Source organism: Lissotriton vulgaris, chromosome 7 (assembly GCF_964263255.1).
Source record: "Lissotriton vulgaris chromosome 7, aLisVul1.2, whole genome shotgun sequence".
NCBI classification, from domain to species: Eukaryota; Metazoa; Chordata; class Amphibia; order Caudata; family Salamandridae; genus Lissotriton; species Lissotriton vulgaris.
Window position 1 is genome coordinate 271179247 of NC_141695.1, and position 26734 is coordinate 271205980.

General features: G+C 46.4%; 1 protein-coding gene across 1 annotated transcript in view; it reads left to right on the forward strand.

The window, feature by feature from the left end:
- LOC147701370 (venom serine protease inhibitor-like) overlaps positions 1-19514 on the forward strand; it is a 63066-nt gene extending 43552 nt beyond the window's left edge. Inside the window, exon 4 of the mRNA XM_086930066.1 lies at positions 17270-19514. Within this exon, the coding sequence (XP_086786192.1) occupies positions 17270-17619 (350 nt within the window). The 3' untranslated portion in view covers positions 17620-19514. The remainder of the gene's footprint in view (positions 1-17269) is intronic.
- Positions 19515-26734: the final 7220 nt, after the last annotated feature.

Consider the following 26734-nt stretch of genomic DNA (forward strand, 5'->3'; position numbering starts at 1 on the left):
CATTTGCCATGCAGCCAGCGCTGTGCCTAGCTCTATTCTCAAACACAAATAACAGTTAAGATAAGCATTTTGGGGAGGTAGAATGATGGGCTAGGACTCGGAGGAGAGACTGACAGTAGGCCAATTGAATTCACTAACTCTGTTAGTGGCACTTTTGAACATTTTTTGGACGTTTTAGATAATTAATGCTGGTAAGTTTGAGGAAACCAAATGTGCCGTAACCCCCGCCCACCACCCCACAAAATAACATCAACGCGTACACTATGTTGAAGTATGTAAAATAAATAATTATATATTTACCCTAACCAAAATAAACTAGTCCCACCCCTCTCTAACCCAAACAATTGTCCATTTCAAATGGTCCTCTGAAAAGTCCCAAAAAATCCCCCACTCCTGATTCCCCCTCCCCCCAACAGTCTTTAAAAAAGAGACAAGGGACACAGTCACTTCCTGCGGTGTGTGGACAGGTGGTGCCGCCGCTCCTTGCTGAGGTCCCGGAGCTGTTGCTCAAGATTGTTCACCTTGCGCTCCAGGTAGTCCACTCTGAGGCGTTGGCGGTGCAGGTGTGCCAGCCAGACTATGGGGGGGCCAGCTGCTGGTGTTGTTGCAGCTGAGCGGCGCGGGGGAGGCTGTCCGAGCACGGCGCCGTGGTGGAGGCTGCTGGCTGGTGGACACGGGGGCACTGGAGGAGGTTGTTGACGCCCCCTCCTCCTGTTCCCGAGCCAAAAGCCGGCGATATTCCACACAAATGGCTTCCAGTTTCCGGGCCCTGGCCCGAACAACCATCTCCTGTCTGGTGAGCTTTTTTGGAGCATCTATATGAAGAAAGAAAGAAAAATTATGTAACAAATACTCTTTAACAATAACACCAAATAATTCAACAGAAAGTTGTTTCACAGTAACACTAGCAATTTGAAAGCACAGTATAACATTTTGGCATGTATCTTTCTGCCGTCTTTGTAGGCCTGTAACAGTGGGAGTTTCAGGAATTCTACTACCAGGCAGCACTATGGACTCAATACATAGTCAGAGAGTCAGAGAGTACACCAGTATTCTTTTTTTCTCTAGTTTTGCGAAAGAAATTACTTGTACGGGATCTTATGATAGCCGCCATAATGCCAGCTCAGTCAGCTTGCACCTAAGGAAAAGAGACACAAGCCATGATGATGCAGAATTGCATGCATTACTTTAAGCAGTACATGCAGGTGGGCATAGGGAAGCTCTTACTTTTGTATAGGGGTGGCACTGGCCATACTCGGTTACATCAAGGGCTACTGCTCAATGTAATTTATATTTCCCACTGCCCTCCCCCCCCCCCCGGGCCTTCAGTACTACAAAAGGAAAATGAAGATTATTCATTTCTGATCATGTATCCAGCCGATCACATGATCTCTTTGCTTAAATGATGGATGACGTTAGGCGTTTTGTTTAGTCCACCCATGATTAACACAGCAGAAAGAAAATTATGAACCTAGGGAGTGAGTGTGGTAACCATAATTGCCAGAGGAAGGGACTGGACTTGATATAATTATCAACTATACAATACATAAATAATATATGATGAGCTTGCAAAGTAAACTACTGCACTGTTACTTTAGGCAAGGGAGAGTTTCTGAACAATCACAACTTGTAGTATTTGGATTTCCTCTGCTTTGCCACCCTGGCACGGACATGCTATTCGAACAAAGTAACACTCTTCATGCACTGAGTGTCTGCTCTACATACACCTCTGCTATGTATGAGGAAGAAGATACCATCCAGGCTTCCAAAGTAAACGTCTATCATTCTACTTAATGTCTCAACTGTGACAACTTTACTTTTTTCAACAACCAAATAACACCCTTTTCATTTTATTTGGTAAACCACCGTCTTGACTTGCATTTGAGTTTCACCAAAATGATATATTGCCATGCACACCACACATGAATTTCTGATTCACCCACACAGGCAGTCATTTTTTTCTTTTTCCCTCAACCCTCCTTGCTTCAAGCAGCCATGTATCTGATTCCTTCCTATCAGCCACCTCTCCCTGGATTCAAAAACACGTATCATTCTTTACAGTCATAAATGTTACGACTCGCTCGTCCTTCCATTGACCCTGAGTTCTTTCCTTTTTCGTTCATCACATACCTCAAGTTCATCTGGTATGACTTGGCTTCACAATAAAAGTTTCCCAGCTGATTTGAAGTCAAATAGAGGGGGCCACTGCTTACTCGAGAACTACCGCCGCTAATGCTATTGCTAAGTCAAGGGTGACTGTCTTCTTTGTGATTGGCTAAAAAGTAGTTCTAAATCAGTAATTGTTCTTAACAGTACAGTGTACTTGTAGTAGTGTACTGTCTACTGTACAGTACATCATACACTCCTTTGCGAGCCTACTCTAAAATGTTAATAAGTAAGGAGTATAATAATACCTTACTGCCATCCGCCGCTGTTGAGCCATCCCCCTCAGCTCCTCCTGGTGGCACTTGCGGCGGCGGCGCATCCGCCCCTGGAGTGTACCCCTCCGCGCTGCTGGCCCCAGCACTGGTGGTGGGAAGTGCCGCATCCGATGTTGTGATGCCTAGAAAATAAAATACAAGTCATATTATTAGATGCCAGACACAACCCCCTATTTTGTCTTGTAATGGAAGAGAACATTTTAAACAATTTTAATTATTGGGCCTGAAAAGAAGTCACGGTTGTTGGGAGGGTGTTAACTTATATGCTTAGCCATAACATGTAGCTCTTTTTGGCACAACTGATGAATGCTTGCTCTTTAACGTGCAACATATTTATAATAACAGACAGAACCAACTACTCCTCATCACCACCAGGAGGACTTGAAATTCCAACAAGGTGAGGGCTCCCGAGTCCCGCACAGTTACTTCCGACTGAGGTATGTGGAAAGTCAAACTGCACCTTTCATCAACAATGTCCTATTTCTCTTGTCCATACATCTGTTTGTTCAGAATAGTCCCTGAAACACTAGCGGTATGGTATTTGCTACTATCAAATCTAAAAGCCAACTACTAGCTTATTTTTGGTGGACATTGACATTTTGTTGTTGGAAATTGTCAAAGCACTAACATAAAGAAGACTGGAATAGACAGCAAGGGCAACCCAGAGGACTGCACTGAGTGCCTCTAGAGCTATGCTGGATCAGAGTTTTGTTTAACACCGTTTGCCGACTGGGTAAGCTTAGCTACCTACACAGACCGACTCATAATAATAGTAAATAGTAGTAGCACAGAGAGTGATGGTAGAGAGGCAGGATAAGAATGTAGAAACAGTCTACAAGAAGATCAAAGACTATTTTGTAAAAAATAGAATTATGAAACAGTTTGGAATAAATAGGAGCTGTAAAAGTTAGGGAAGTATTATTATATTAATAACAGGACAACTTACTGGGGCCAGCAGAAGAGCCTGCAGATGACCATTCCTGCCCACTCTGTTCTGCTGGAGTCTGGGGTGTTGCTGTCTTCTTGCCCCTGGGAGGTGCTGATGATCATGAAATAAACACAAACATGGATGATTGTTTTTTTGAAATATTTGATTTCTTTGACCACAATCTAAAATTATCTCGGGGAAACAAATTAGCAGCAGTTGCACTACATGTATTTACCTATCTGTTCTGGTCAACTAGGAGGATACTAGTACAGTATTGCTGGATTCGCAAACCGTATACTTGGAAAGTTATATAAATCACTAAATAAACCAACAACAAAAAGGTTCTACTATGACTGCCAGCACTCAGCAGCACGCGACTTGACAGACACAGTCCGTCATCATGATTGCAGACCACTAAAAATGGCCTACTATTAATAACAAGTCATAATATACTCAACCTATCAATCCATCACTATCTCTTCTTCTTAGTGGCAGCAGGAGTACAAAGGAAGGACTAGACTTGAGTCTCTAGTCTCTCTAGCATTACGCAGTTCTCTAAAGTACTACACTCATACATATTCAGGCCAAATGAGCACAAAGTTTCAAACAAGTAAGCATAATAGCAACGCCACTGAGGACGTGAGCACGTGCAATCACAGAAGCTATTTAAACTATTTTAAAATTTTATTTTACCTGCAATGTAATCGAATCGCCAGCATTCTTGCTCTTTGGGGAAAACATATATTAGCAATATAACACAGAGCAGAAGAAAACAAAGTAGTTATTAAATAGCTACTCACCAAGGCCAGGGATCTCCATGCCTAGCAAGTGGAGCAGGGCCTGCTCCCGGTCAATCTCCCGCATGGGAGCCGGGTACGGGGTGCGGGACCCTTCCCCTTCCTCTTCCCGGGTCCTTTTGCCATGGTACTGGACAGCTGAAAAAAAAATAGGAAAGAATTGTGAAAAAGTAAAGAAAAGAAAAGAGTTAAAAAAAGTAGCTGTAAAGTAAGCAAAAGTAGAAAAAAACTAAATATAGAGGTAGAAAAATAGAGAGATAGATAATAAGCAAAAAAGATTTTAAAAAAAGGTTAAAGAAACAAAGGATTACAAAGATTAGGGAAGGATTAAAAAATCATGCCCAGAACTATAGCAATGAATGAAAAACAAGATGGCTGCGCCCATAGAGGACTGCGTGGGTAAGTTTGCGCGATATTTCCCCCGTGAGTACGCAAAAACGCACGTGACCAGGCAATCTCGCCCCGCGCACAACGCGAGCATGCAACTGCGCTCGGAAATGGAAATACGCAATGCGGACAGGATGGCCTGCCTCAGGGGTACAACACCTGAGGCAGGGAACTCTGCAGGAATTCATCAGCAGCCCAAATATTGCAGCAGACTCCTGCCTAGCCAGGGGGGTAACTCCGCCTCAAAAGAAAACAGTATCAAGGACACCGGCCACTGCAAGGGGCTAAACAGAGCTTTGTAGATGCGCGCCGTAAGAGACAGCAGTCCTGGCATAAGACAGTTTTCCCCAATAAAACAGTTCCTTCAGGCCAAGCAGTGCTTCTGCCGCGCAGCGCTTGGGAGCACAGTCCTCCTAATACAGCGCTTAGGAACCAGCAGGTCAGGCAGTAACACTTCCAGCAGTGCAGCGCAGGGCAACATCATATTCACGGCACAGTGCTTTAGGGTTCTAGAGCTTAGAGTTCACCAGTGCTCACAGCGCTTGGGCCAGCAGCAGTTCCCAGGGCAATACAATGCTTAAAACATTCATAGCAGGGCAGTCTTGGTTACGGAGCTTTGGGGAAACGAGGCAGTCTCCTGCAGGCCAGCGCTTTCAAAGGCACAGCAGGCTGCAGCAGTCATGGGCAAGGTTAGCGCTTTGCAGGCACACATCGCTTCTTCTAGGCACAGCGCTTTAGGATTGTGGTGCTTAGGCAGGTACACATCAGGCAGCACTCATCCAGGGCCAGGCAACCAGTTCCTTAACAACACAGTGCTTCCCAGATCATAGGGCTTTAGCACACAGTGCTTCCTCTAGGCCCAACACTTCCAGGCGCACAACGAAAGGGGGGCGGACAGTACCAGCAGCAAGCCCCAGGGGGCCCAGGGTAACACTCCTCACCTCCTGGGGGGGGGTGCAGTCCACGATGCTCCTTTCCTTCTAGGTGCTTCTTTGCGCAGCGCTTGCGTGGCGCTGGGTCCCGACAGCTTCAGGGACCTAGGGGGACCCTCCTTCCTCAGGGGCCCTGGGGACAGAGCAGCAGGCACTACTGAGCCAGGTCAGCAGGTAGTGGGGGCATCATCAAAACAGGCTGAACTCCTGAAGTGGGGCTTTATATGGGGGGTCCTAGATGGGTGCAGGGTCCAGCACACAGGCCCAAGTGGCGGTATCCCCTGGCAGCAGGTCCCCTCACATTCCTGTCCCAGCTCTGTCTCAGCTCATCACATCTCTACTGCTCTCCCTATACCAGAAAGCCTGGAAGCTTCTAGAAGGTCCCTTAGAATGCTGAAATTGCTGGGTACCAGACAACTAGACTGCTAACCCACCTCAGACAGGCGAACCAGTTCTAACTGGCTCAGGAGGAAGAGTAGAGCACCCTGGGTGCCAGGCTTTGCCTCCAAATGCAGGGGTGACTGGATACCTAACAACTAGACTGATAACCTCCTGCAGTCAGGTGGCACAACGCATAGCCTTGGCAGCCATTTTAAATGCAAAACACAAATACAGCATTTCACTAGGGTACATCTTTACAATGGGGGAAAATAAATGTATACACCATTGCATTGCATTTAACATTAACATGGCGTCTCACACCACACTTGGCCTATTCGGTAACCTTCACCATGGGGGAGACATCTCAAATTAAGGGGGCAAAAGGCGAAACATTTTGGGGGAAAAGGGCCAAGTCCAACAGTGCTACAGTCCACTCATGAGAGAAATAGGCTAGTCTGGAGTGATGCCAATTTCAACATGTTTTATGGGTTAGTGCAGATGCACTAGGGCCTGGTTAGAAGTGTTCCAGTGTGCAGATTCAAACACCAGCAACACCAGTCCTCAAATAATGTGGGTGAAGATACAAAAAGGATCTATTCTATACCCTTGGAGTCCATATCTTAGTCCTGGTTACAAGAAGTTGCTCCTCTGGGCAAGGTGTGCTCTGAAGTGGGTATCTGAAGATGCCACATTTATGCCTGGTATGAACGAGTGGGTCTGTATGACTCCTGGGCATACCTTAATCAATGGGGTAAAAGCTTCAAGGATAAACCCTACCTGCTTTGAGAATTTCTACCATGGTGAAAGCTGTCAGCCACACTAAACTCGGACTTGGAGAGCTGGGTGTGTGTACAGAGAAAACTTTAATAATCTTATTGTCTAATACTAACATGCAGTTTGAGGCAACCACTTTATTTTCAATAAACCCAGAAACAGGAGTCTGGTAGAAAAAAAAGTAGGGTTTACAGCAACTAGACAGTAATAACCAGCAATTATTTTGGCATCCTGTTTCTCATCAACTGAAATGTCTCCTAAAATGTTATGTAAACCTAACAGATCTCTCAAGCAGGATATATAAAAACAAATGCTCACAGACGCATCCCTGCATATTCTGTGAGGTTTTAAGGGGTCCTATCTGCTCATTCAGGTCAACCTATTGTTTGCTCAAGGGATGAATTCCACACCCTTTTAAAAATAGTTGTTTAATCAATTTTCTAGTAAGTACTATTCCTGAGTTACAATGTTAGGATGTTTACTCAGTACTTTGGTTTCTACCGAGTTCTGTTTTGACTTTCTGCTTGTTTTACTGACTTGTATGTGCAACCTGCATTCCATTGTGGTCAACCTTAACTATTGACTTTGCTCTGGTGTCACACAACCAGATACCTGCGATTCAGGATTTGATCTTTCATGCACTATATTTCACTAACAACCTCAACAATTGATAACTCTGTTTCTACTGATTGGATGAAATCCGTTATCTTACTATTTTATTTTATTTAGTGATATTTTCCAAATTGGTTTAAGATTATTTCACATTATTACTGTTTGTATGCATACATCTTTAACACAGTGCCTCTATGTTAAGCCTGACTACTTTTGTGGCAAACGGAGGGTTAAGCACAGGTTATTTTAGTGATTGTTATTATTGATTGAATAGGGGTTTTTACCCCCTCAATCAATAACTCAGGGGCATATTATCAAGGGGGTTTATCTCCGCTTTTTTGGCTTTAAAAGCCAAGAAAGCGGAGATAAAATTATCTCCCTATTACCTAGCTGTCGCTAACACCAGTTAGCGACAGCTAGTAGGAGATAGCGACCATCTCGGGCCCCACTTTGCATGTCAGTGATATTTATCACTAATGACATGCAAAGTGGGCGTGTCAAGATGTTAGTGACTGATAACAGTCGCTAACATCGCTATCTCCTATTATCAACTTTTGGAGATATTCGCGCTAAGCGCGAATATCTCCAAAAGCTAACACCTGCCCTGAGCAGTTCTTAGCCATGTTATCCAATGGGAGGTGGATAACATGGCTAAGAGCATTAGCTCGGTAATGCATGAATATCGCTGACTTTTCAGCGATATTCATGCTTTGCGGCGATTTTTATCGCATTTGCGATAAACCTTGTTAATACCAAGGTTTATTTGCGGTAAAAATCGCCGCAGCTCAGCGGTAAATTTTTGTCTCTAACCAAGCAATAGCGATTATTATCTCTATTGCTTGGTAATATGCCCCTCAGTTTCTTACACCAACCATCCAAGTGTTTGCATTTTACAATAGAAAACGCTATTTTTAAGATATTATATGAAAAAAATATTTTTTAAAATTCCATTTTGTACAACATGAGGGAGAGCAGGATGGAGGCGTGGCCAGCCAGCCAACATGGTGGACGTGTCTGGCTAGAGCTCCGTTTCTCGACCCCTACTTATCCTGACATTTTCCCCTGTGGAGGTGCTCTTTGTGACAGTGCTGCAAGGAGCAGGTGCGGGGCGCGGTTGGGGGTTGGGGGAGCCTTTTAGATCCCGGCTTGAGGATACGGAGACGGAGAATGCAGGCGGGCGGAGGCAGCGTGGCACGCCCTGGGAAAGGCGCGAAACTGTGTCCCGGGGCCTGGCGACCATTGGCTGGAGCACTGCTGAGTTCATCAGGCGTTGTCTCGGGCCCAGACGCCTTTGAGACTGCTGCTGGCGGTGACCCCCCGGAGGATCCGAGACCCGGCGGGGGCCGGAGGCGAAAGTAGACAGGCCATCGTCCACGGCACCTGGTGGGGTGGCAGGCCGGTGGGAGAGGCGGCGCGGGCAGAGGCCGCGGTGACTCCCGGGGCCTGTGGGAGTGGAGGCCTACCGCCTTCCTCCTGAGCCTGTGACCCGAGAGGAGCCGCGGAATTGCAAGCCCCGCTGCGGCTGGTGTATGGGAGCGGCTCGGCTGGTGCTACGGGGGTCGCTACAAGACCCGTCCCCTGCGCGGTGAGGAGCGGAGCCCGGGGACGGACAGCTGGAGCCCTGCGGCAGTGCTGCAGTGAGGAGGAGGGGGTCGCCTGAGGAGCTGGGCCGGCAGTGGCGAAGTTCGGAGGCCCTGGATGGTAGGTCGGGAGCTCAGGGCTCCAGTCTGCAGAGGGAGCAACACTGGGCAGCGAAGTGGATTGGGGGCCGCGCTGCTTCCACGCTGGTGATGTGGAGGGAGGCCTAGACCTGGCCTAGTGCTGGAGCGTTGCCCCAAGCGTGGGATTAGAATTGGGGGTTGCCCTAGTGGAGACTGTGGGACCACCCTGTTGCTGGCGCTGTCTGTGGTCGGACCGAGTAGCCCTAACTTGTAAATACCCAGACGTGGCCTCCTGGAATGAATCGCGGACGCACGCCTGGCATACTAGGACTGGGGCGCCATCTTGGCCTTGGCGCCATTTTAACTTCGCTGCTGGTGTACTTTAAGAGAATCAAAGCTGGTGCCTTATCTGCACCCCATCCGTGGCAGGGCACCGGGCGTTTTGGTCTGTGCTGAGCAAGCCGGATTCACCTTGGGTGACACTGTGGCCCTAATACCTGTGGGCGTTTGGGGTAAGCTGGTGCAGTCGGCAGGGGAAGGGGCGCCGACAAAGAGGCCTCTGGAGAAGGAGTAGGTGTACTTTCGCGACTGGTGTGGTGAAGCCGGACAATTGTCTAGGACGCTCCTTAGGGCCGACGTCGGCTGCCCGGTGCTGTGGCCCTGAAGGTGTGGGTGCGTGGCGCGGATAGGCAGTACCTCTCGCTGCAGCTGGTGACGCAAGACTGGTGAAGCGGCCCCTCTCCTGCCTCTTGAGCGGGGACCTGGCGCCTGACAGCTGGTGGCTGCTGGTTGAGGTGGATGCCTTCCACGCAGCAACTGGCCATGGGCAGACTCAGGGATATTTCCCAGCAGAAGCAGCAGGTGGTAGACGTGCCGGGCCCCTCACATGGCATACAGAGTGTTGGCATGGGATCCTCGGTGGCCCTTGCAGCTAAAATTAACTCCATGCTGGCAGCAGTGGAGCACATCGGCTCCATACTGGAGCGAACTAAGGTGTCCCTGGAGGCCCGGATTGATACGGTCACGTCTGACTTTACTCTTCTTCACGCTGATCATCGCAGACTGTCAAAGTCGGTCACTGCGCAGCATCAGTCGCTTCGGTGCTGCAACCTGTGGTGCAAAATCATACCTCGGCGCTTCAAGACATCATAGACAGGTTTCATGTGCTGGAGGATCACATTGAGGATGCGGAAGGGGCTCTCAGCACCACAACATTTGGGTGGTTGGGCTTAGGAGGGCGAAGAAGGGAAAGACCCTAAGCGGTACACGGAGAACTGGCTGCAGGAACTCCTACCTCTGGGGTCGCTATCCCCACACTTCGTGGTAGAACAAGCGCACAGGGTGCCGGCGCAGAAGCCCCGACCCGGAGCCCGGCCTTGCCCGTTTCTCTTCAAGCTCCTTAATTACCGTGACCGGGACGTGGTGCTCCGCAAAACTAGAAAGCTGGACGATCCGGCAGTAGGGAACAGCAGCGTGATGTTCTTTCCCGACTATGCGGCCACGGTGCAGAGGAGAAGGAGCACGTACATGGCTGTGAAAAAGCAGCTGAGGGATCTCGGACTGCCGTATACTTTGCTGTTCCCCTCTCGTCTCTGAGTGATCACAAAGGAGGGTGCCCGATTCTTCGATGCCCCATCGGATGTCTGGGACTGGCTGGAGGAGACGGGTCAGTGGAAAGGTGCACGGCCTACAGGCCCGGAGGGTAAGTGGCAGGTACAGCGAGCACGACGGTGCAGAAGAAGAGCGGGCCGCCGGGGCGCAGGCCCCAGTCCGGCTGCACCCAGTCCAGAGAACATGCGCATCGAAAGGCAGGAAGCACTTGCAGCATTGGCCACCCTGGGAGCAATGAATGGTGTTGTCCGAGCGGACTCCCAGCCACGCAGCGAACAGGACATGAGTGGCTCATCATCTCTATCCACAGTACTCTCTGATGACATGGGTAAGCCGGTGGTGACGCCCCAGACGGCTGACCTGCTCATGAGATTGAGCGGTGAACTGCGGCGACTGTGCAGGGGCCCCTGCCTTGGACTATGCTGTCTCGTATAGTATCCTTCTAGTGACATTGCTGTGCACGCTGTTGTATTATGTTTGGCTCCACCATGCATGATTGAGCGGCGATGGAAGGTTGCAAGGCTGGCTGACTGTAGATGTATCGGCAGGCCTGCAACGGCTCGGTGCTTCTATCCATGCTTCAGACTTCCCAAGCACCTATTGCATGGCCGGGAGGTCTGAGATAGGGGCGTTGCATGATACAGTTGTTGCCAACACACTCACCCAGACAGCCATTGTGCTGGACTAACACAATTCTGTGTGGTGGATCTTGCTGATGTTTGGACGTATGCCCTTTTGGGGTCTCGCCCGTTTTGTTACACTGGTTATGGTAGTTCACATGTTTCAGTTGTGGCACAGAGACACCTCTGAGGTTCTCCCCTGGTCCCGCGTGGGCGTGGGTGCGCAGCATCTGTACACATGACACACACTAACCTACTGACCTGGAACATCCGGGGTATGCACACCCCGTCATGCCGTTACTCAGTCTTTTCCTATCTGCAGCGGCATGGGGTGGGTATTTCTCTCCTCCAAGAGACGCATATGACGCAGATTGAGCTTGATAGACTCCGCAGGCGCTGGAGGGGGTAGATCTTTGGCAAAACCATCTCTGCACATGCACGTGGCACACTGATATGGCACAAGTGGACAATGAGGGTAGGTATTCCCTAGTACGGGGGCGGTTAAATGGTCAGGAAATCCTGTTAGGCTCCCTTTATGCCCCAAACACTGACCAGTCCTCCTACCTTGAAAGCCTGAACCAGATCCTTCATCCATATGCTGGCCTCCCCTGGTTGCTTGGAGGAGACTTTAATATGGTGCTGGGTGTGCACCTGGACCGTTCCTTCCCTCCCCTCCGGGCTGTGGCGGTGTCATCTAATGCGCAAGCATTTAGGGATTGGCTTTCCCATTGGGAGGTGCATGACCTCTGGCGCGCAAAGCACCCCTTAGACAGAATATACTCCTACTACTCTCCCATGATCTGCATGTCTGGTTAGACCGGATAATTGGCATGCAGGCGCTGCTCCCGCTCCTTACCAAATCAGAGTACCTAGGGAGAACACATTCTGATCACAATCCCTTATTGATCTAGTTTAGTTGGGAGGCGGAGATGCTGAGTTCCGCTCATTGTTTGGCACGGCCATTTTAGCTTACTTCGAGGCCAATGAAGGGACAGCGAGCAGCACCATGGTGGAATGGGATGCGCATAAAGTAGCCATTGACAGGCACTGTATGGGGGCCACGTGGAATATCCGCAAAAAGCTATCTGACTCCCTGGCACGCTTGGAGACGGAGCTTCTGAGGTATGAGAGAGAGGGCGAGGGGACGGGTGAGCACTTGCGCACTCTAAGCAGCCTACGCACTAAGCACGCGGCCCTTATGGAGCAGCTGCAATGTCATAATTATGCGGCGCATACAGCTAGGACACATGCCAAGGCGGACAGGGCAGCCGGCTGTTAGCCGGGCTGGTACAGAGAGAAGGGCGTGGAGTCCCGATAGGGGACTTTTGTACAGCGGAGGGGGAGACGGTGTACATGCAGCATGACATTCATCGTGTCCTGACAGACCACTATAAGCAGCACTATAGAACCCACGGCACTGGCCACCGGCATGAGTTAGAACGGTTCCTGGTTACCGTGCCGGTGGCAACTGAGGAGCATAGGGATGCACTTAACGCCCCTCTCACTCAGGAGGAAGTGGGAGACAAGATCCAGGGTATGGCGACGGGGAAAACTTTGGGGCCGGATGGCCTACTCGCTGAATACTATAAGGCGAACTGGTAAATTCTCACACCCTTGCTCCTCCAGTTGTATAATTCAGCTATAAGCGATGGCTCGTTTCCACCATCCATGCGGGAAGCGTTTCTGGTCTCCCTGCCCAAGTCAGACAGAGACCCCACAGCCTTGGGTTCGTACAGGCCATTGGCAATGCTTAACGTGGACTATAAAATCTTCGCAAAAGCACTAGCAGAGCGACTGGCACCGGTGGTCCCTCATTTAATACACTCCGATCAAAATGGGTTAGTGCCTGCGAGATCCATGTCCCTGAACCTTAGGAGGTTCTTTAGGGTGGCGGCTAAGGCGATGCAGAAGTGCCCCAGGGCGGGGTGCCTGACACTAGATCTGGATAAGTCCTTTGACTGCCTGGAGTGGGGGTACCTGTCCGCGACCGTATTGCGTTACGAGCTCGACATAGGCTTTCTGCAGATGGTTGAGCTCCTTTATAAAAACCCCGTGGTCCGAGTGCGGTTGGGCCCCTGCGTTTCGGAAGCGGTAGCGGTGGGCCGGGGCACCCGGCAGGGATGCCCCTTGTCCCCGCTGCTGTTTGTGTTGGCTGTGGAACCCCTGGCGGCGGCTATGCGGCAGACATTGGGGGACGGCATTCCACTGGGTGATGCGATCCACCAGGTATCGCTTTATGCTGAAGACCTGCTGGTGTTCACATGGGACGTGACACGTATACCGGAGCGGATGGGCCCCCTGCTGAGTCTGTTTGCTTTGTCTCGGGGCTACGGGTGGACACGGGCAAGTCCTGCCTCAATGCTTTTGGAGCTGGGATCGAAGACCCTGAGGAAATCCAAAATCTCCATTCTCAGGGGTCCTACTAATATCAATAAAGAACTTGGCACAGAAGCTGAAATATGAAAAGACATCTTTATTAAATTTAATAAGTGAGGCCACGTCACACAGAAACCGTAGTAACTGAATGAGGTAGTCTGAGGAATACAGAGGACAGAGGCCTTTTATATGTTTTAGGGTTACATGACTCAGCACAAAAGTAAGGGGCAGTCCTAGCTTTTGCAAGCATGCAAAAAAAACAACATTCCTTCTTACACAAGCTGGACAAACCCATATCTTAAACTGGTCATAAAAAGAAGGAGCAGAAACAGATAGGAGGTAGGATAAGGAGTGTGTATGTGCATACCAAACTTTACAATCTCCTGTGCTCTGATCCTTAATCTTGATCAGCTACTGGGCAAGAAACTGGTCTAACAAGGTCAGCTTCAGGCAACAGGGTCAGTTCACTCAGGTCATCCAGCAGTCAGCTAAAGTCATCAGCCTATGTGAGGGCAACTACAAAATGGCTGCCATGCACAAAATGGAACCCATTGTTCAGAACGAAATCTTCAAATACACAGTGAATCCATCGGTGTAACATGATGAAAACACTCATACTTGCTGAACTCACTGTTTACGGTTCGCTGTTACCAAATTCGTAACAGAACCATGACCTTTATGACCCAGGTTCAGAATTCATGGAACCTCAACCCGAGGGTACTGCCTCGAAGGCACGAGAGTCCAATGGAAGGCTGACACCTTCAAATATCTGGGGATCCAGATTTACCAGCAGCCGGCTGATCTATTTAATGGCAACCTCGGACGGGCGATGGCAGCGCTTAGATCCCAGATATGCTTTTGGTCCTCTCTCCCGCTGAACACCACGGGCAGGGTAGCCCTTGCTAAGATGATCATGCTCCCCCGACTCCTGCACTACTTTGTTAATCTGCCTCTCTTTATCCCGGCGTCTTTCTTTTCGTTGCTTAATGCGGTCCTGCGGGACTTTTTCTGGGGTGCGTCCCGGCATCGCTTGGCGTTGGTGAAACTGTTCCTGCCAACGGATAGGGGAGGGCTGGCCTCCCCCTGTTTTGAACATTACTACCTGGATGCGCAACTCCAATGGATTTCCCGTTGGCTGGCGGATAGGGGCAGAAACGATACCGCTACAGATGTGCCACCGTACTCTCTGGTGCGTGTAACTAAGCTCTTTCATCCTCTGGTGGCGCCTGTGCGGCCCGCACCACTGCTGCTGTCAGTGGCGTATAAGTGCTTCTGCAGAGCCCTGTTCCTCACACGAAAGGTGCTCCTGTATGCGCCAGCCGTGCCTGTGGAGGGTTTCCCGGGAGGTGAGGGAGTCCTTACGCGTCCCGTGCTAGAGCAGTGGAGTGAGGTAGATGTCCAGTCAATAGGAGACCTCTATAGAGATGGTGCGTTAGTGGCGTATGAGACGCTTGTCTCTGAGTATGGGCTTCCCCCAGGGTGGTTCCTGCTGCATCGCTCCCTAGTGGCGAAGATGGCGGCCAGGTGGGGAGATGTGGCGACAGGGCCTGAACAGCACTTAACCATGCAGTACCTTCACGTCATGGGGAGGGGCAAACACCTAGTCCACTGGTTTGCTGGGTCGCTCAGGGTACACACCGGGACTAGTCTGGCCCCGCTTCGGGGGAAATGGGAGCGCAACCTGAAAAGGCCGCTCACTGATAAGGAGTGGGAGAGAATTCTTAAAAGTCCGGTACGCAGCCCCAGAAATATGCGCTTCCACCAGATACAACTTTACGTTGTTTTTAGGGCCTACCTAACGCCTGAGCTAATCAACAAGTATTTTCATCGCACAGACGCATCCTGTCCCAGATGTGGGGAGTTGGGAGCGGGGCTCCTCCACCTTCTGTGGAGCTGTCCTAGGCTGAGCTCTTACTGGAGCGTAGTGAGTGAGCTGCTCCAGAAGTGTACTGGTCATATTATACCCTTTGATTGGCCAGAATATATTCTGCACCATTCCGTTTTTTAGATCTGTCGATGGTGGTGGCAAAGCGCCTCATTACGAGGCGCTGGAAGATGCGCGACTCACCTGGCGCACGGGCGTGGACCTCCTCCTTTCAAGCATGGGCCCGGGCGGAGTGGACAGCCATACGCAGGTAGGAAACATTGGGGCTCCAAAAAGAACCAATAGCAGAGACGTGGGAGCACATGCTTAACGACTTGCAAGGGCCAGGTGAGGTTTGCAAAGCGGGAGGGGTAGGAAGTTAAGGGGTGCCCCCGGGGGATAGAGCGTGCTGCGGGTTGTTCTTTGGTCCCGGCAATCTGTTGTATGTCATTCTTAAGTCCTAGAGTCATGCAGGTTCAGGTGCAGGCCCAACTGGGGCTGTGGTGCGTACGCGGGGGGTGGGGGGCCGATAGGAGGGGGTAGGGACGGGGGAGGTGAGAAAGGGATTAGTGCACGTCAATGCCTGGGGTTTTGCCGCCATTGTTTTCTTTCCTTTGTTTCTTTGCAGTTGTATAAAAGTCATATTTGTGTACAAGTTCACGTTGGAAGGATCCACCCTAAATTCTGCTAATGCACTAGATTTAGCGTGTGGACAGTCATGGACCAATATGGAGGCTGCACCGTCCCCGCCCATAAACCCCCCCCACCCCTCCCCCCGGACACTCCACACTCTTGCCAGCTTTGGGCGCTTAACCTTTGATTTCAAATATGGTGTGTGTGACATTAGGTCCCACACTTGTTGAGGTGAAATGTGTATGGGTGCTTGTTTGCCATGCCCAGATTGCTGTGCTGATGTTGTTTATCTGCCTATTGTACCATGAAATCTTTAAAATGCTAATAAACAGATTTGACAAAAAAAATGAGGGAAAGCAGGATGGGTCTCTTAATTTACTACCCTTGAGGCTGTCACCACGATTCTCAAGTCCACATTTGTAATCCGGCTACTACCTTGTTTCCCATGTTGGTAAATGTACAATGGTTTGTGAGTGGAACTGCAACTGTATTGCATTCTAAGTCGGATTTAGTAAGGAATGTCGCTTTGGCTCTGCTTACAAATTTGTTATGCTTCATAAAATCCAATTTTCTGACTTTTCCAACTTGTACAGAAGGTTTTGGACATTGCAAAAATTAATTTTGAAAAACAAGTGATTCTGCAATTCAGAGCCATCACAAAATCCTTTACAACTGGCTTGCTGTATGGTTTGACATTAGAACATACGTTTTGTCAATTTTGATGTTCATGTGCAAAGAATGCCTCTGAAATGCTGTGGGAAATATGCATTTCTCTCTTCAATTGTATCTAGGACCATGGGTCAAAGAGATTAAACATCAATGTACCATAATAGGTTACATGTATTGTTATTCATGATATCATATGTTCATAACAATAAAGAACAATTCTGGGATTCCATTAATCCTGAATGTGGAAGAGATTGAGCCGCTAAAGCCTCTATGAGTCGAATTCATTCAGAAATATTTTGTCCCTGAGTGTGCAATATTCCTGGAAATTTCGGAGACAATTAAATCAAAAACCATAACTGCACACAGTAAATGTTTTTAAAATCAGGCCCTCACCAGACATGCATTTATTACCATGTTCACTTCTTGGAACGGGCCAGCTTAAACAAGGAATTATACTTTCAAAACATCCCATCAGGTCTACTGAAGAATACAAGTAGGGTTGTGCTGTTGCAATTGCTGTTGTCTTGATGGATTTCAATGTTGTCATATGTGTTCCAATAACGTTTATTATCTTCTTCCACAGAATGCCCTGAGCACCAACATTTTTCAGATTGTGGGGCTGGTTGTCAACAAAGCTGTGACAATCGAAACCAGATTAAGCCATGTAAAATGATGTGCGTCCCTGGCTGTGTCTGTGATGACGAGTACATTCTGGAGCATGAAGGTTCTCACACCTGTGTTCGGAAACAGGATTGTGAATCCTGTCCAGAAAATACCTATTTCAGTCCCTGTAACAAGCTATGCCAGAGAACCTGCAATAACTACAAACAAGAAAATTTTGCCTGTCCCGCTGTATGTGCCTCTGGGTGTGTTTGTAACAAAGAATATGTCATGCATAATGACAAATGTATTCGCACAAGTGAGTGTGAGTAGACAATAATCCTACAGAGAGCTCGGTTACTGAAAGAAGAAAGCACATTACCCCTGATTGTTCATGTTTCTGAGAGCAAACGCCAAGCTGCACAACTAGCGCTTTTTGTCTCATGTTCATGTAGTCTCTAGCAGCTTCTTCTGCACATATATCTTCCTAGAGCTGGTGCGACCACTACCGCCATACAGGGAATCTCCAGAGTCTGGCCCAAATTATGAGTGTCACTCCTTTGAACGGGGTGCAAAGTGTTATTAGCAGGGTGGGGTCATTACAGAGTGTGGTATACTATTTCTGGTTAAGAATTACTATGAAATATTCATACAATGGTAACTCAGTGTTTACAGCAGAGATATTGACATGTTTATTGTTATTTTCCCCTGATACATTTTTTTAGGATCTTCCTGATGAAATATGCAATGGGAAAGTTGTGTGACTGTAGTAAAAAACCCACCCTGGGCAGATACCCCATGTGGTATTAGCCACACAGCTCACAATGTCTTCTGTGCAAACCTGTTCTGTACATGGATCATAATCTACCCCACCAGTGATATGTCTACCACTACCAACAACATCTGTGTCTTAGACGAATTTATTGTGCACCATCAGCTCCCCTTTGGATAGGTTGCCATGTGAAATGTATAAACAATTCTATAGAATATAGATAGCACCCTCTATGAACTCCAGGTATCCAGAACTGTTGCTACCAATCCAGATGTACTCTAGGTGGTTCCCTGCTACTAGTTTGCCTCTATATTGTTTTAATTGCTATTGGTTTTAATCAAAGTACTTGAACAGATTTTGTGTTTTATACTGACAGTTCAATTAATGTGAATATATTGGTTACATTTGGATCTTGGAAAAAGGGTGGTCCTAAACCCATACATTGTCCACTTTGACCCTAAATTTTGCCCTCCCCGAAATGTGGTCATAGACCCGATAATTGTGTATTATTGTCTTTGAAGATGTTTATCTTTCAATGTGTTCTTCCCAAATCAGGTCAATTTACTTTACAAACAATTGTATTTTACAGCAAAATAATTTGAATGCATTATATTTAAAATAATCGCATGTCATCTTTCTGAAGTATTGGTAACACTAGACAAAACATTCATAGTTTACTGACTCTGCGAAAGAGGTGGTAACCCATTCAAAACTGGGAGAGGTCCCCAAGGGACCCTTTCCCCTTTGTGAACAGGAGCACCAACATTTTTTAAGAGGAGACAGTGGTCCCATGGACCCCTGTCTACTCTTATAAGATTAAAAGGTAGCTTTCAATTTATATATTTTTTTAAATGCAGCTCGTTTCCTTTGAGGAAAATGGCTGCATTTAGAAAAATGAAAATTGCTTTATTTAAAAAAGCAATACCAGACACAGTGGTCTGCTGACCTTAGCAGGCCACAATCCCGGTGACTACCGACCATTCCAATAGGGTTGCAAATTATGAACAGCCTCATGAATATTGATGAGGCAATCAATTGCAACCCCATTAAGAATTGCTGAACGGGTCTGAGACACAACAGTACAATTCATTTTCGACTCCCTAATTGTGAGTAGCAAAATATTGCAATTAGAGACTCGCAAAACAAAGTGGTCATACATCTGACCCAAAATACATTTCGCTGAGAAACATTAGTACATTTCATTTGCAAATCTTTAATTACGAATCACAAAAAAATCTTAAATAGAAATTAGCAAAATACAAAGTACATCTAGCCTTAGGTTACACACATCTTCACAATCTAGTTCACATGAAACACCCTCCTAATGACAAAAGAATAACAAAATAAGCATTATTCCACTTTTGAATGTTCAAATGAAACACTTTTATTACCAGAATTTGTAAACATTTGCTCTGCTTCAAAGCACTGACAAAAATAAAGACTGCATATTAATTGAGATGTCTAGAGTGTTCTCATTGAAATGTTCCCCAGATTTAAATGAACTTCCTACAGTCATCAATAAAATAATGCTGTTGGTTGTGCTTAAAAGCTGCAATCTTGTCAGGAAACTTCAGAAAATGGGTTGGGAAATATGCAAGGATATCATTATATCAGCAAAAAATAAAATTAGTGTTGTTGTTCGCTATAAGTGACATCCCTTGCTGTCATCCTCCAACTTGAATGTGAGGGGCGTGGCATGAAGGACCAGCTCAGCAAGAGTGTGAAGTTACTGAAAAGAGGCTCTGGGTGCACCGATGCCACACACACCAACTCTCTGGATTGGTGCTTATGTTTAACTATTGCTGATTGGAAAAGTGTCTTTATGAAATTCAGGGGCATATGTGCAAGCCCCTATTGCCACCACAACATCCCTTTTTCTGATGTTGTGGTGGCAATATCTCTCCGTATTTGGGCATATACCGGTTTGCATTATTCAATCAACCTCCACTAATTACCCACAGGCAAGCATATATAAAGGCCCTAGTCCCTTTGCAGCTCACTTCATCGGAGCCGCGTTGAGGGAAGGCAGGCGATTAGCTGTTGCTGTAACCGTGAGTTATAAGACCACCAAGAGAAGCAGTTTCATATTGTAGTTGTGGCGCTCTGATGATTAAGTTCTTCTACTAAATCCCTGATATTGATTTCCTAGGTTTCTGATTAGAAAGGAAGGATTCCCCAATATACGTTAAAGGCTCATGAAGTCCTGTATTTGGGAACTTTAAGTAAGATCTTTTGTCCTCACTGTTCTGCTCTCATTCCATCTGAGCAGAGAGTTGTGTTGGTTTGCGTGTGTGTATGTTTGTAGTGTCCTTTTTCTTTTTTCTGTTCCAGGTTCCAATTATTTTTTTGGGTTCTACCTGATGTTTTTTCAGAGAAGCATTATTCTTCTCCTCTTAACCTGTGATACTTAGATCTGTACGTTTATCTATGATTTTGTTTCCACAGGTTCTTACGCCAACTGGGCGCAACTACACTCACTTACATATAACATTGTGAGGAACATTACACATTGTGGTAATTTTTATTTTTCACTTTTACATCTTACATGTGAGTAAGGGGAGGGTAAGTGCATTCACCCTTGTCCTGAAGAAGGGGGCTTTGACCTCCGAAACATGTTGACTTTTAATACAGTGGTTTGATACCCTAACACGTATCTTTCTAAAACCACGCCCTGCACTTTAAATTTTAATAATACCAGCCGGGGATTTAATAAAGTTTTTTTCTTCCCACGTGCCAGGTATTTTTTAACCACTCACTTTTTTCACCTCACCTCACTCACATCTTTGTATTAAACACACACCCCCACACATAGTTCACTTCAAGTGCTCCTGCGTATTCGCGAGTCGTAGCACGCCGCATCCCGTAGAGGGGTGCGAAGGCCCCGATGATGAAGCATGACACCAAGGGGCCTGTTGGTGTGTGAGGGGCATTTAAACAACACTGTGTGTTCCCCATCACTCTAGGGATCACTATCACTCGAGTGGATTCCACTTTGTTTATTCATATGACTCGGGAGACTGAATCCACTGACTCTCTCTCTCCCCCCTCCTGTTAGAATTTGGTGGTGGATATAGGAGCATTGCCTTATTTACAAGGGAGCTTTAAGCCATGTAAAGTGGCTTAACCTTGTCTTGTGAATAAGGCCCCCTTTCACGCTATGCTTAGCGTGATAGGGGTGGCCAGTGGGTGTTGGGGTGGGTGTTCCACTACAACACCCATTGATTTTGTTGCTGCTCCCTATGTACAAGGGCAGTGTATATATGCATTATTTCTCTCGTGTACGCTTTTTTCATGTGTGCTGCTGCACACATGGCAAAAGCAAACTGTCATGGATTGTTTATGTACAGGAAGGTCCCCCGCATCCTCGTAAAAATGATGCAGCCTTGCGTTTCAGAAGTGGCAGAGTGAGGTGTTATGCCATGATGGCTAACGCCTCACTCCACCACTTCACTTGTCCATATCCCCCCTCAAACTCTGTCACTGCTCACTAGGAGAAGACAATTGGGTCTTTTAATTCTATTTCATGCAAACCTTAGTGGACTTTTTTATTGAGATGTGAGATGATCTTTTCCTGCGAAAGCAGAACAATCATGGATAGGTGCCATTTATTGGCTCATAAGCCATACTTGGACATCTGTAGCTGTGGTGGACAGAAAACATCCATTAGAGAAAAACTTGTTTCCATAGAGACCATGGACATTGATTCACCAAATGCTAGGGGAACTGGAAGTGACATTGCATGCCCCTTGACTCATCCCATTGCAGGATCTGTCATTATATAATATTTGACCTTGGCAGCATCACAGGAAGTAATGTAACACATCATTGACCCTGGTAACATTAACAAAGGTAGCAGGTCTGAAATTAATTTAATAAAACCTCACTAGATGACAATGGATAAGAAATAGCATGTCAATGTAAATAAAAGTGCACTATTGACTAAAGAGATATGATCATGTACTAGCGGCACAACGACAAACAGCTACCAGCAGAAACCATGAGACCAGTAATCATAGGCCAGCTACAATCCTCATCCTCTTGAAATTAGTTTAAAATGCTCAGGCATGCACTTAAATATCTTGGCTCAGACATCATACCTCACTAGACGTAGACATAGATGTAGACTCAAAGACCAAAATACAGTCAGAATTTCCACATGCCAACCCTTTAATGTGGATGCCCGCGCATGTGCTGACAAAACCTGACTCTGGGCGGTACAAGTGTGTAAGATCTGCATATCTAAATCTATTTCTCACCAGTATGTAGGTTCTCCCTTCATTTCATGTGTGTGCCCTTAGGAAGCACTGTCATCTGTGTGGACCAAGCCACATCTCTCCTGTGTGCTCCCATATTCTCACACCAAACCACTTCAGCAACTCAGACCAAAAGTGAGCAAATGAGCTGTAAATTGGCATCCGGTGTACACCCAAATACACTCTCATTTGTGAGCATGTAGTTTTGATTCACGCTTGGAAACCTAACATCCTATCTTATGTGGACTTTTAGTCTATCTAACCTATTTTCAGCTGTCTCTCTCCAACCCATTTGTACCTAGCTTCTTCACCTAAGTATATTTAACCTTTCATCTGTTTGCATCCCAGGCCCCTCTATCAGTGCACCCAGCCCCAGACATATAGCACCCATTAATATATGGTCAGAAAACCTTCTGTAACCTGGTTGCAGAAATCTCTTCCCCTCCTCTGTGCATTGATTTCTGTAGTGGACGTTGCTGCCAATCGAACCTGGTAGGGTTGCACGGTGGGCCATGCAAAGGTGAAGATGGGTTGGAAAATAAAGAAATAAAAATCACTTACCTGGCACTACGCTCTGCTCTCGCTCTCAGGCTTCTCCAGTCCAGATGCTTATCTCATAATATGAGAGTAGGCCCAGGATTGGTCTGAATGGCTTTGTTTGCCACTTAGTACATTGGAGCCTGTGGTATTTCTCCAAACCGGCTGTGCAACACAGCTGGGTTGGAGAAACATAAGTGTGCATATCTGTTTGGCCTGCCTAGGATGGCCAGCCAAACAGACATGCATTTATAAGTGTCCATGTACTCCTTCATGTCATGGCCTAGCCCTGCCCCTCTCACTCCCACGTAAGCAGAGCAGACATAAATAAAACGATAATACCAATTTTTTGTTATCATTTTATTTATCATCTCCTGGCAGTGAGGTGACACTCTCATGCCATTACTGAGGAACTGCCCTTGAATTTCTTTCTCACATATATACATCTCTTACTTGATTGGATGTAGATTCATTGGAACTGTGGGTACTCCACCCTCACTCACATCTTTGTACTGTGGACACCTCTTATGTGCACAGTTTAATACATACCTGTTTATAATATGGTTACTTGCATACACATTTGTGTGGCCCATATTCCTATCAGTAACATACACACACATACATATAAATTACCCCCAAAAAACAAAGACTACAGGGATGTTATAGTTAGGTCAGATTTCACTTGTGCAAAACTAGAGAAATTCAGCAGTTATAGTTACCTGAGCTAACCATAACTTACGCTCCTGCAATGCATGGCTTATGACCTCACAGAGCACATCACTCATGACATCTCAAATGACATCACTGATGATTCCATTACCCCTTGCGATTGGTCAGACCACCACTGCATTCTCTACTATATCAACTTGGAGGTGAAGTTGAGGAAGGCTCATCCAAAGAAATCTAAGATCTGGAAAAGGGATTTTAGATCAATTAACTCAGTTGAATTAGCTGCCCACTGTAAAACTACCCTCTCCTCCCAAGATGACTTGATTGAGTTCAGTTATTCACCGACGCTTACACTCGGCCATCTCTAACATCTTGGATGACATTGCACCACTTCAACTTAAAAATACCTCAACAAAAAAATCCAAACCATGGTAAAACGACAATCTAAACACGGAACAACGCAACCTTAGCGCAGCTGAATGAGCCTGGAAGTCAAATCCCTCCCTAGAACACCTAAAATTCCTTGGAGATGTCAGGAGTATTTACAACAAGCAAATCAAGTACGCTAAGGCAGATTATTTCAGTCTGCAACTTGAGCAAGCCGCTAATCACCCCAAGAATTTCCTTAAACTGGTCAAACAAAAATCAACTGGGGATACAAATCACTCTGTCTCCAATGTCAGCCCACCGTCTGGTGATGAAGTTTTGGCTTTCTTCATTGAGAAATCAAGACTCAACTCGAGTGATCTTGCCTCCAAGAAGGCTCTATTGCCAATTTCTAGGTCAACATCACCTCCTGTCATAGAAAAGCCCTATCTCACAAGCCTGATCATCAAGAATAAGGCCTCATGGAGCACCTTTACCCCATTCAATGAAAAACAGATCAATAGGATTCTTTAGAACCTCAACCCATCCAACCACTTCAATTACACATTGCCCCTGACCATTTTCAAAGTGATCAAGAATGCTATCATCCCTACTTGGAAAAGGATAGTAAACGCTTCTCTATCCAAAGGCACAATCCCAGACTGTCTAAAAGCAGCGCAGGTATCACCCATACTAAAAAAACCTACTGCAGAGAAATCTGATCTCATGAATTTCCGCCCCATTTCTAACATCCCCACTCTAGCTAAACTACTTGAAAATGTGTACAAACCCAACTTTTTGCTAACATGGAGAACTTCCAGGTCCTTAACCAACATCAATCAGGCTTTCGGAAGGGGTACAGCACAGAATCCGCACTCACGCACATTATGGACGACATACTAAACATACTTGATCAAAATGACTCCTGCTTCCTCATCCTCCTTGATCTTTCCTCCGCATTCGACATGGTTATTCATGACCACCTTGTTCCCACTATGAAGAACAGGATGGGGTTCTTAGGACTGGCGCTACAATGGTTTTCCTCCTTCCTCCACCACTGAACACAAAGAGTTAAGGCAAACAACTCCCTCTTCCAGCCCTCTCCAGTACTCATGGGTGTACCCCAAGGGTCCGCCCTCTCTCCTATCCTTTTTAGCCTCTTTTTGGAACCTCTTGCTAATTCTCCAAATTACATGAATATTACCTTCCATATGTACGCTAACGACACACAACTTTATCTGAAAATCTCATCAATGGATAACATCATTTCACTCAACTCTACCTTAACGTCTACTCAAAATTGGTTAACTGAGAACCACCTCCTGCTCAACACAGCCAAAACTGAATTCCTTCTTATCTCTCCTCCGTAACACCCCTTCAAGCTAGAACTTTGGTTGACTCACCTCACTGCCTTCAATTGCACCCCTCTCATCATAGACTCTGCCTAATCCCTCACAATCACCTTGGACAAGCATCGGAATATGAAAAATCATATCAGCAGCATATGTAAGGGAGCTAATCACTTGATAAGGACAGAATGACTTCAAACAATCAGTCCAAGCTTTGGTATTACCGAGGCTAGATTATGGCAGCACTACACTCTGTGGCCTTACCAATTACACCCTGGCGTCACTGAGGTCAGCACTGAACTTTGCGGTCAGACTAGTTACTGGTTCCACATGAAATGAGCACATTTCCCCAGTCCTAAAGACTCCTAAATGGTTGCCCTACGAAGCTGGAATCCAGTTAACCCCTTGCCCGCGTCCGGAATTCCGCTCCTATGCGGCACATTCTGATCGCGGGCGTGGTCATGACGGACGGGAGCCATCATCAGCACACAAGCACTGAGTGCCATTACGGCTCCCGGCCATCATCAGCATGGAAGGGGTTAAAGATTATCGTTCTAGCACACAAAGCCCTGCATGACAATACCCCCTGGTACCTAGCACAAAAGCTTGAATTATCATGTGGCGAGAGATCTTCAAGAAGCGCTAGCAACTTTCTCCTGAAACCACGTATCACTTTTCGTCGAGCCTTCTCAGGTGCTGCACCAAAGATCTGGAACTCTCTTCCACTGGATTTGCGCAGAATATCATCTATAGCTGCTTTCAAACTTGAAGTCAAAAGATTCCTAATGAACAAATTCTTACCTTAATTTGACCGATTTGATTAACTCTACTTTTTTATCATCCTGTAGTTTTGCTCTCTACTCCTCTCGGATGTAAGGTTTTCCCCCCGTTGCAGCCTGCTATTGACCTGTTTATTGCATTACTCGCTGTGTACCACCTGTCTGTGATTATCGTGACTATAATTGTTTCGTATCCTTATCTGATATTGTTACTGGAGCTGTATTCTCCTTCTCTTCTCATTATGTATCACCTGTATGTGTTTTTAGGTAAACTGTTTGGCATTCTTTTTGTTATTGATACTGGAGTAGTACTCTAACTTTCAACATTTTGTAAAGCGCTCTGATATCCCTTGGGACCTGGTTTGCGCTCAATAAAAATTTATTAACAAAATAAATAAAAAAATAATCCAGTGGGATCACTGACAGAATATAGAATACAAGAATATCACCTCACCAGAATATTGAAGTAAAAATATTGAATGACAGAATATCTACTCCCTATATACAAACAGGTAAGTGCAAAAATATAGAATCAAAAATGTCGATGTTAAAAATATAGAATGCTACAATATTGAATTGTTTAAATGTCTTAAAAATAATATAACATTAATTAAATGATAATTATAATTAATCAATAATTAAGTAAAACAATCTCAAAATTAAGTAAAAAAGCTCTAAATTAATAAATATAAAATGTAATCTAAAAAAATAAACATACATTTT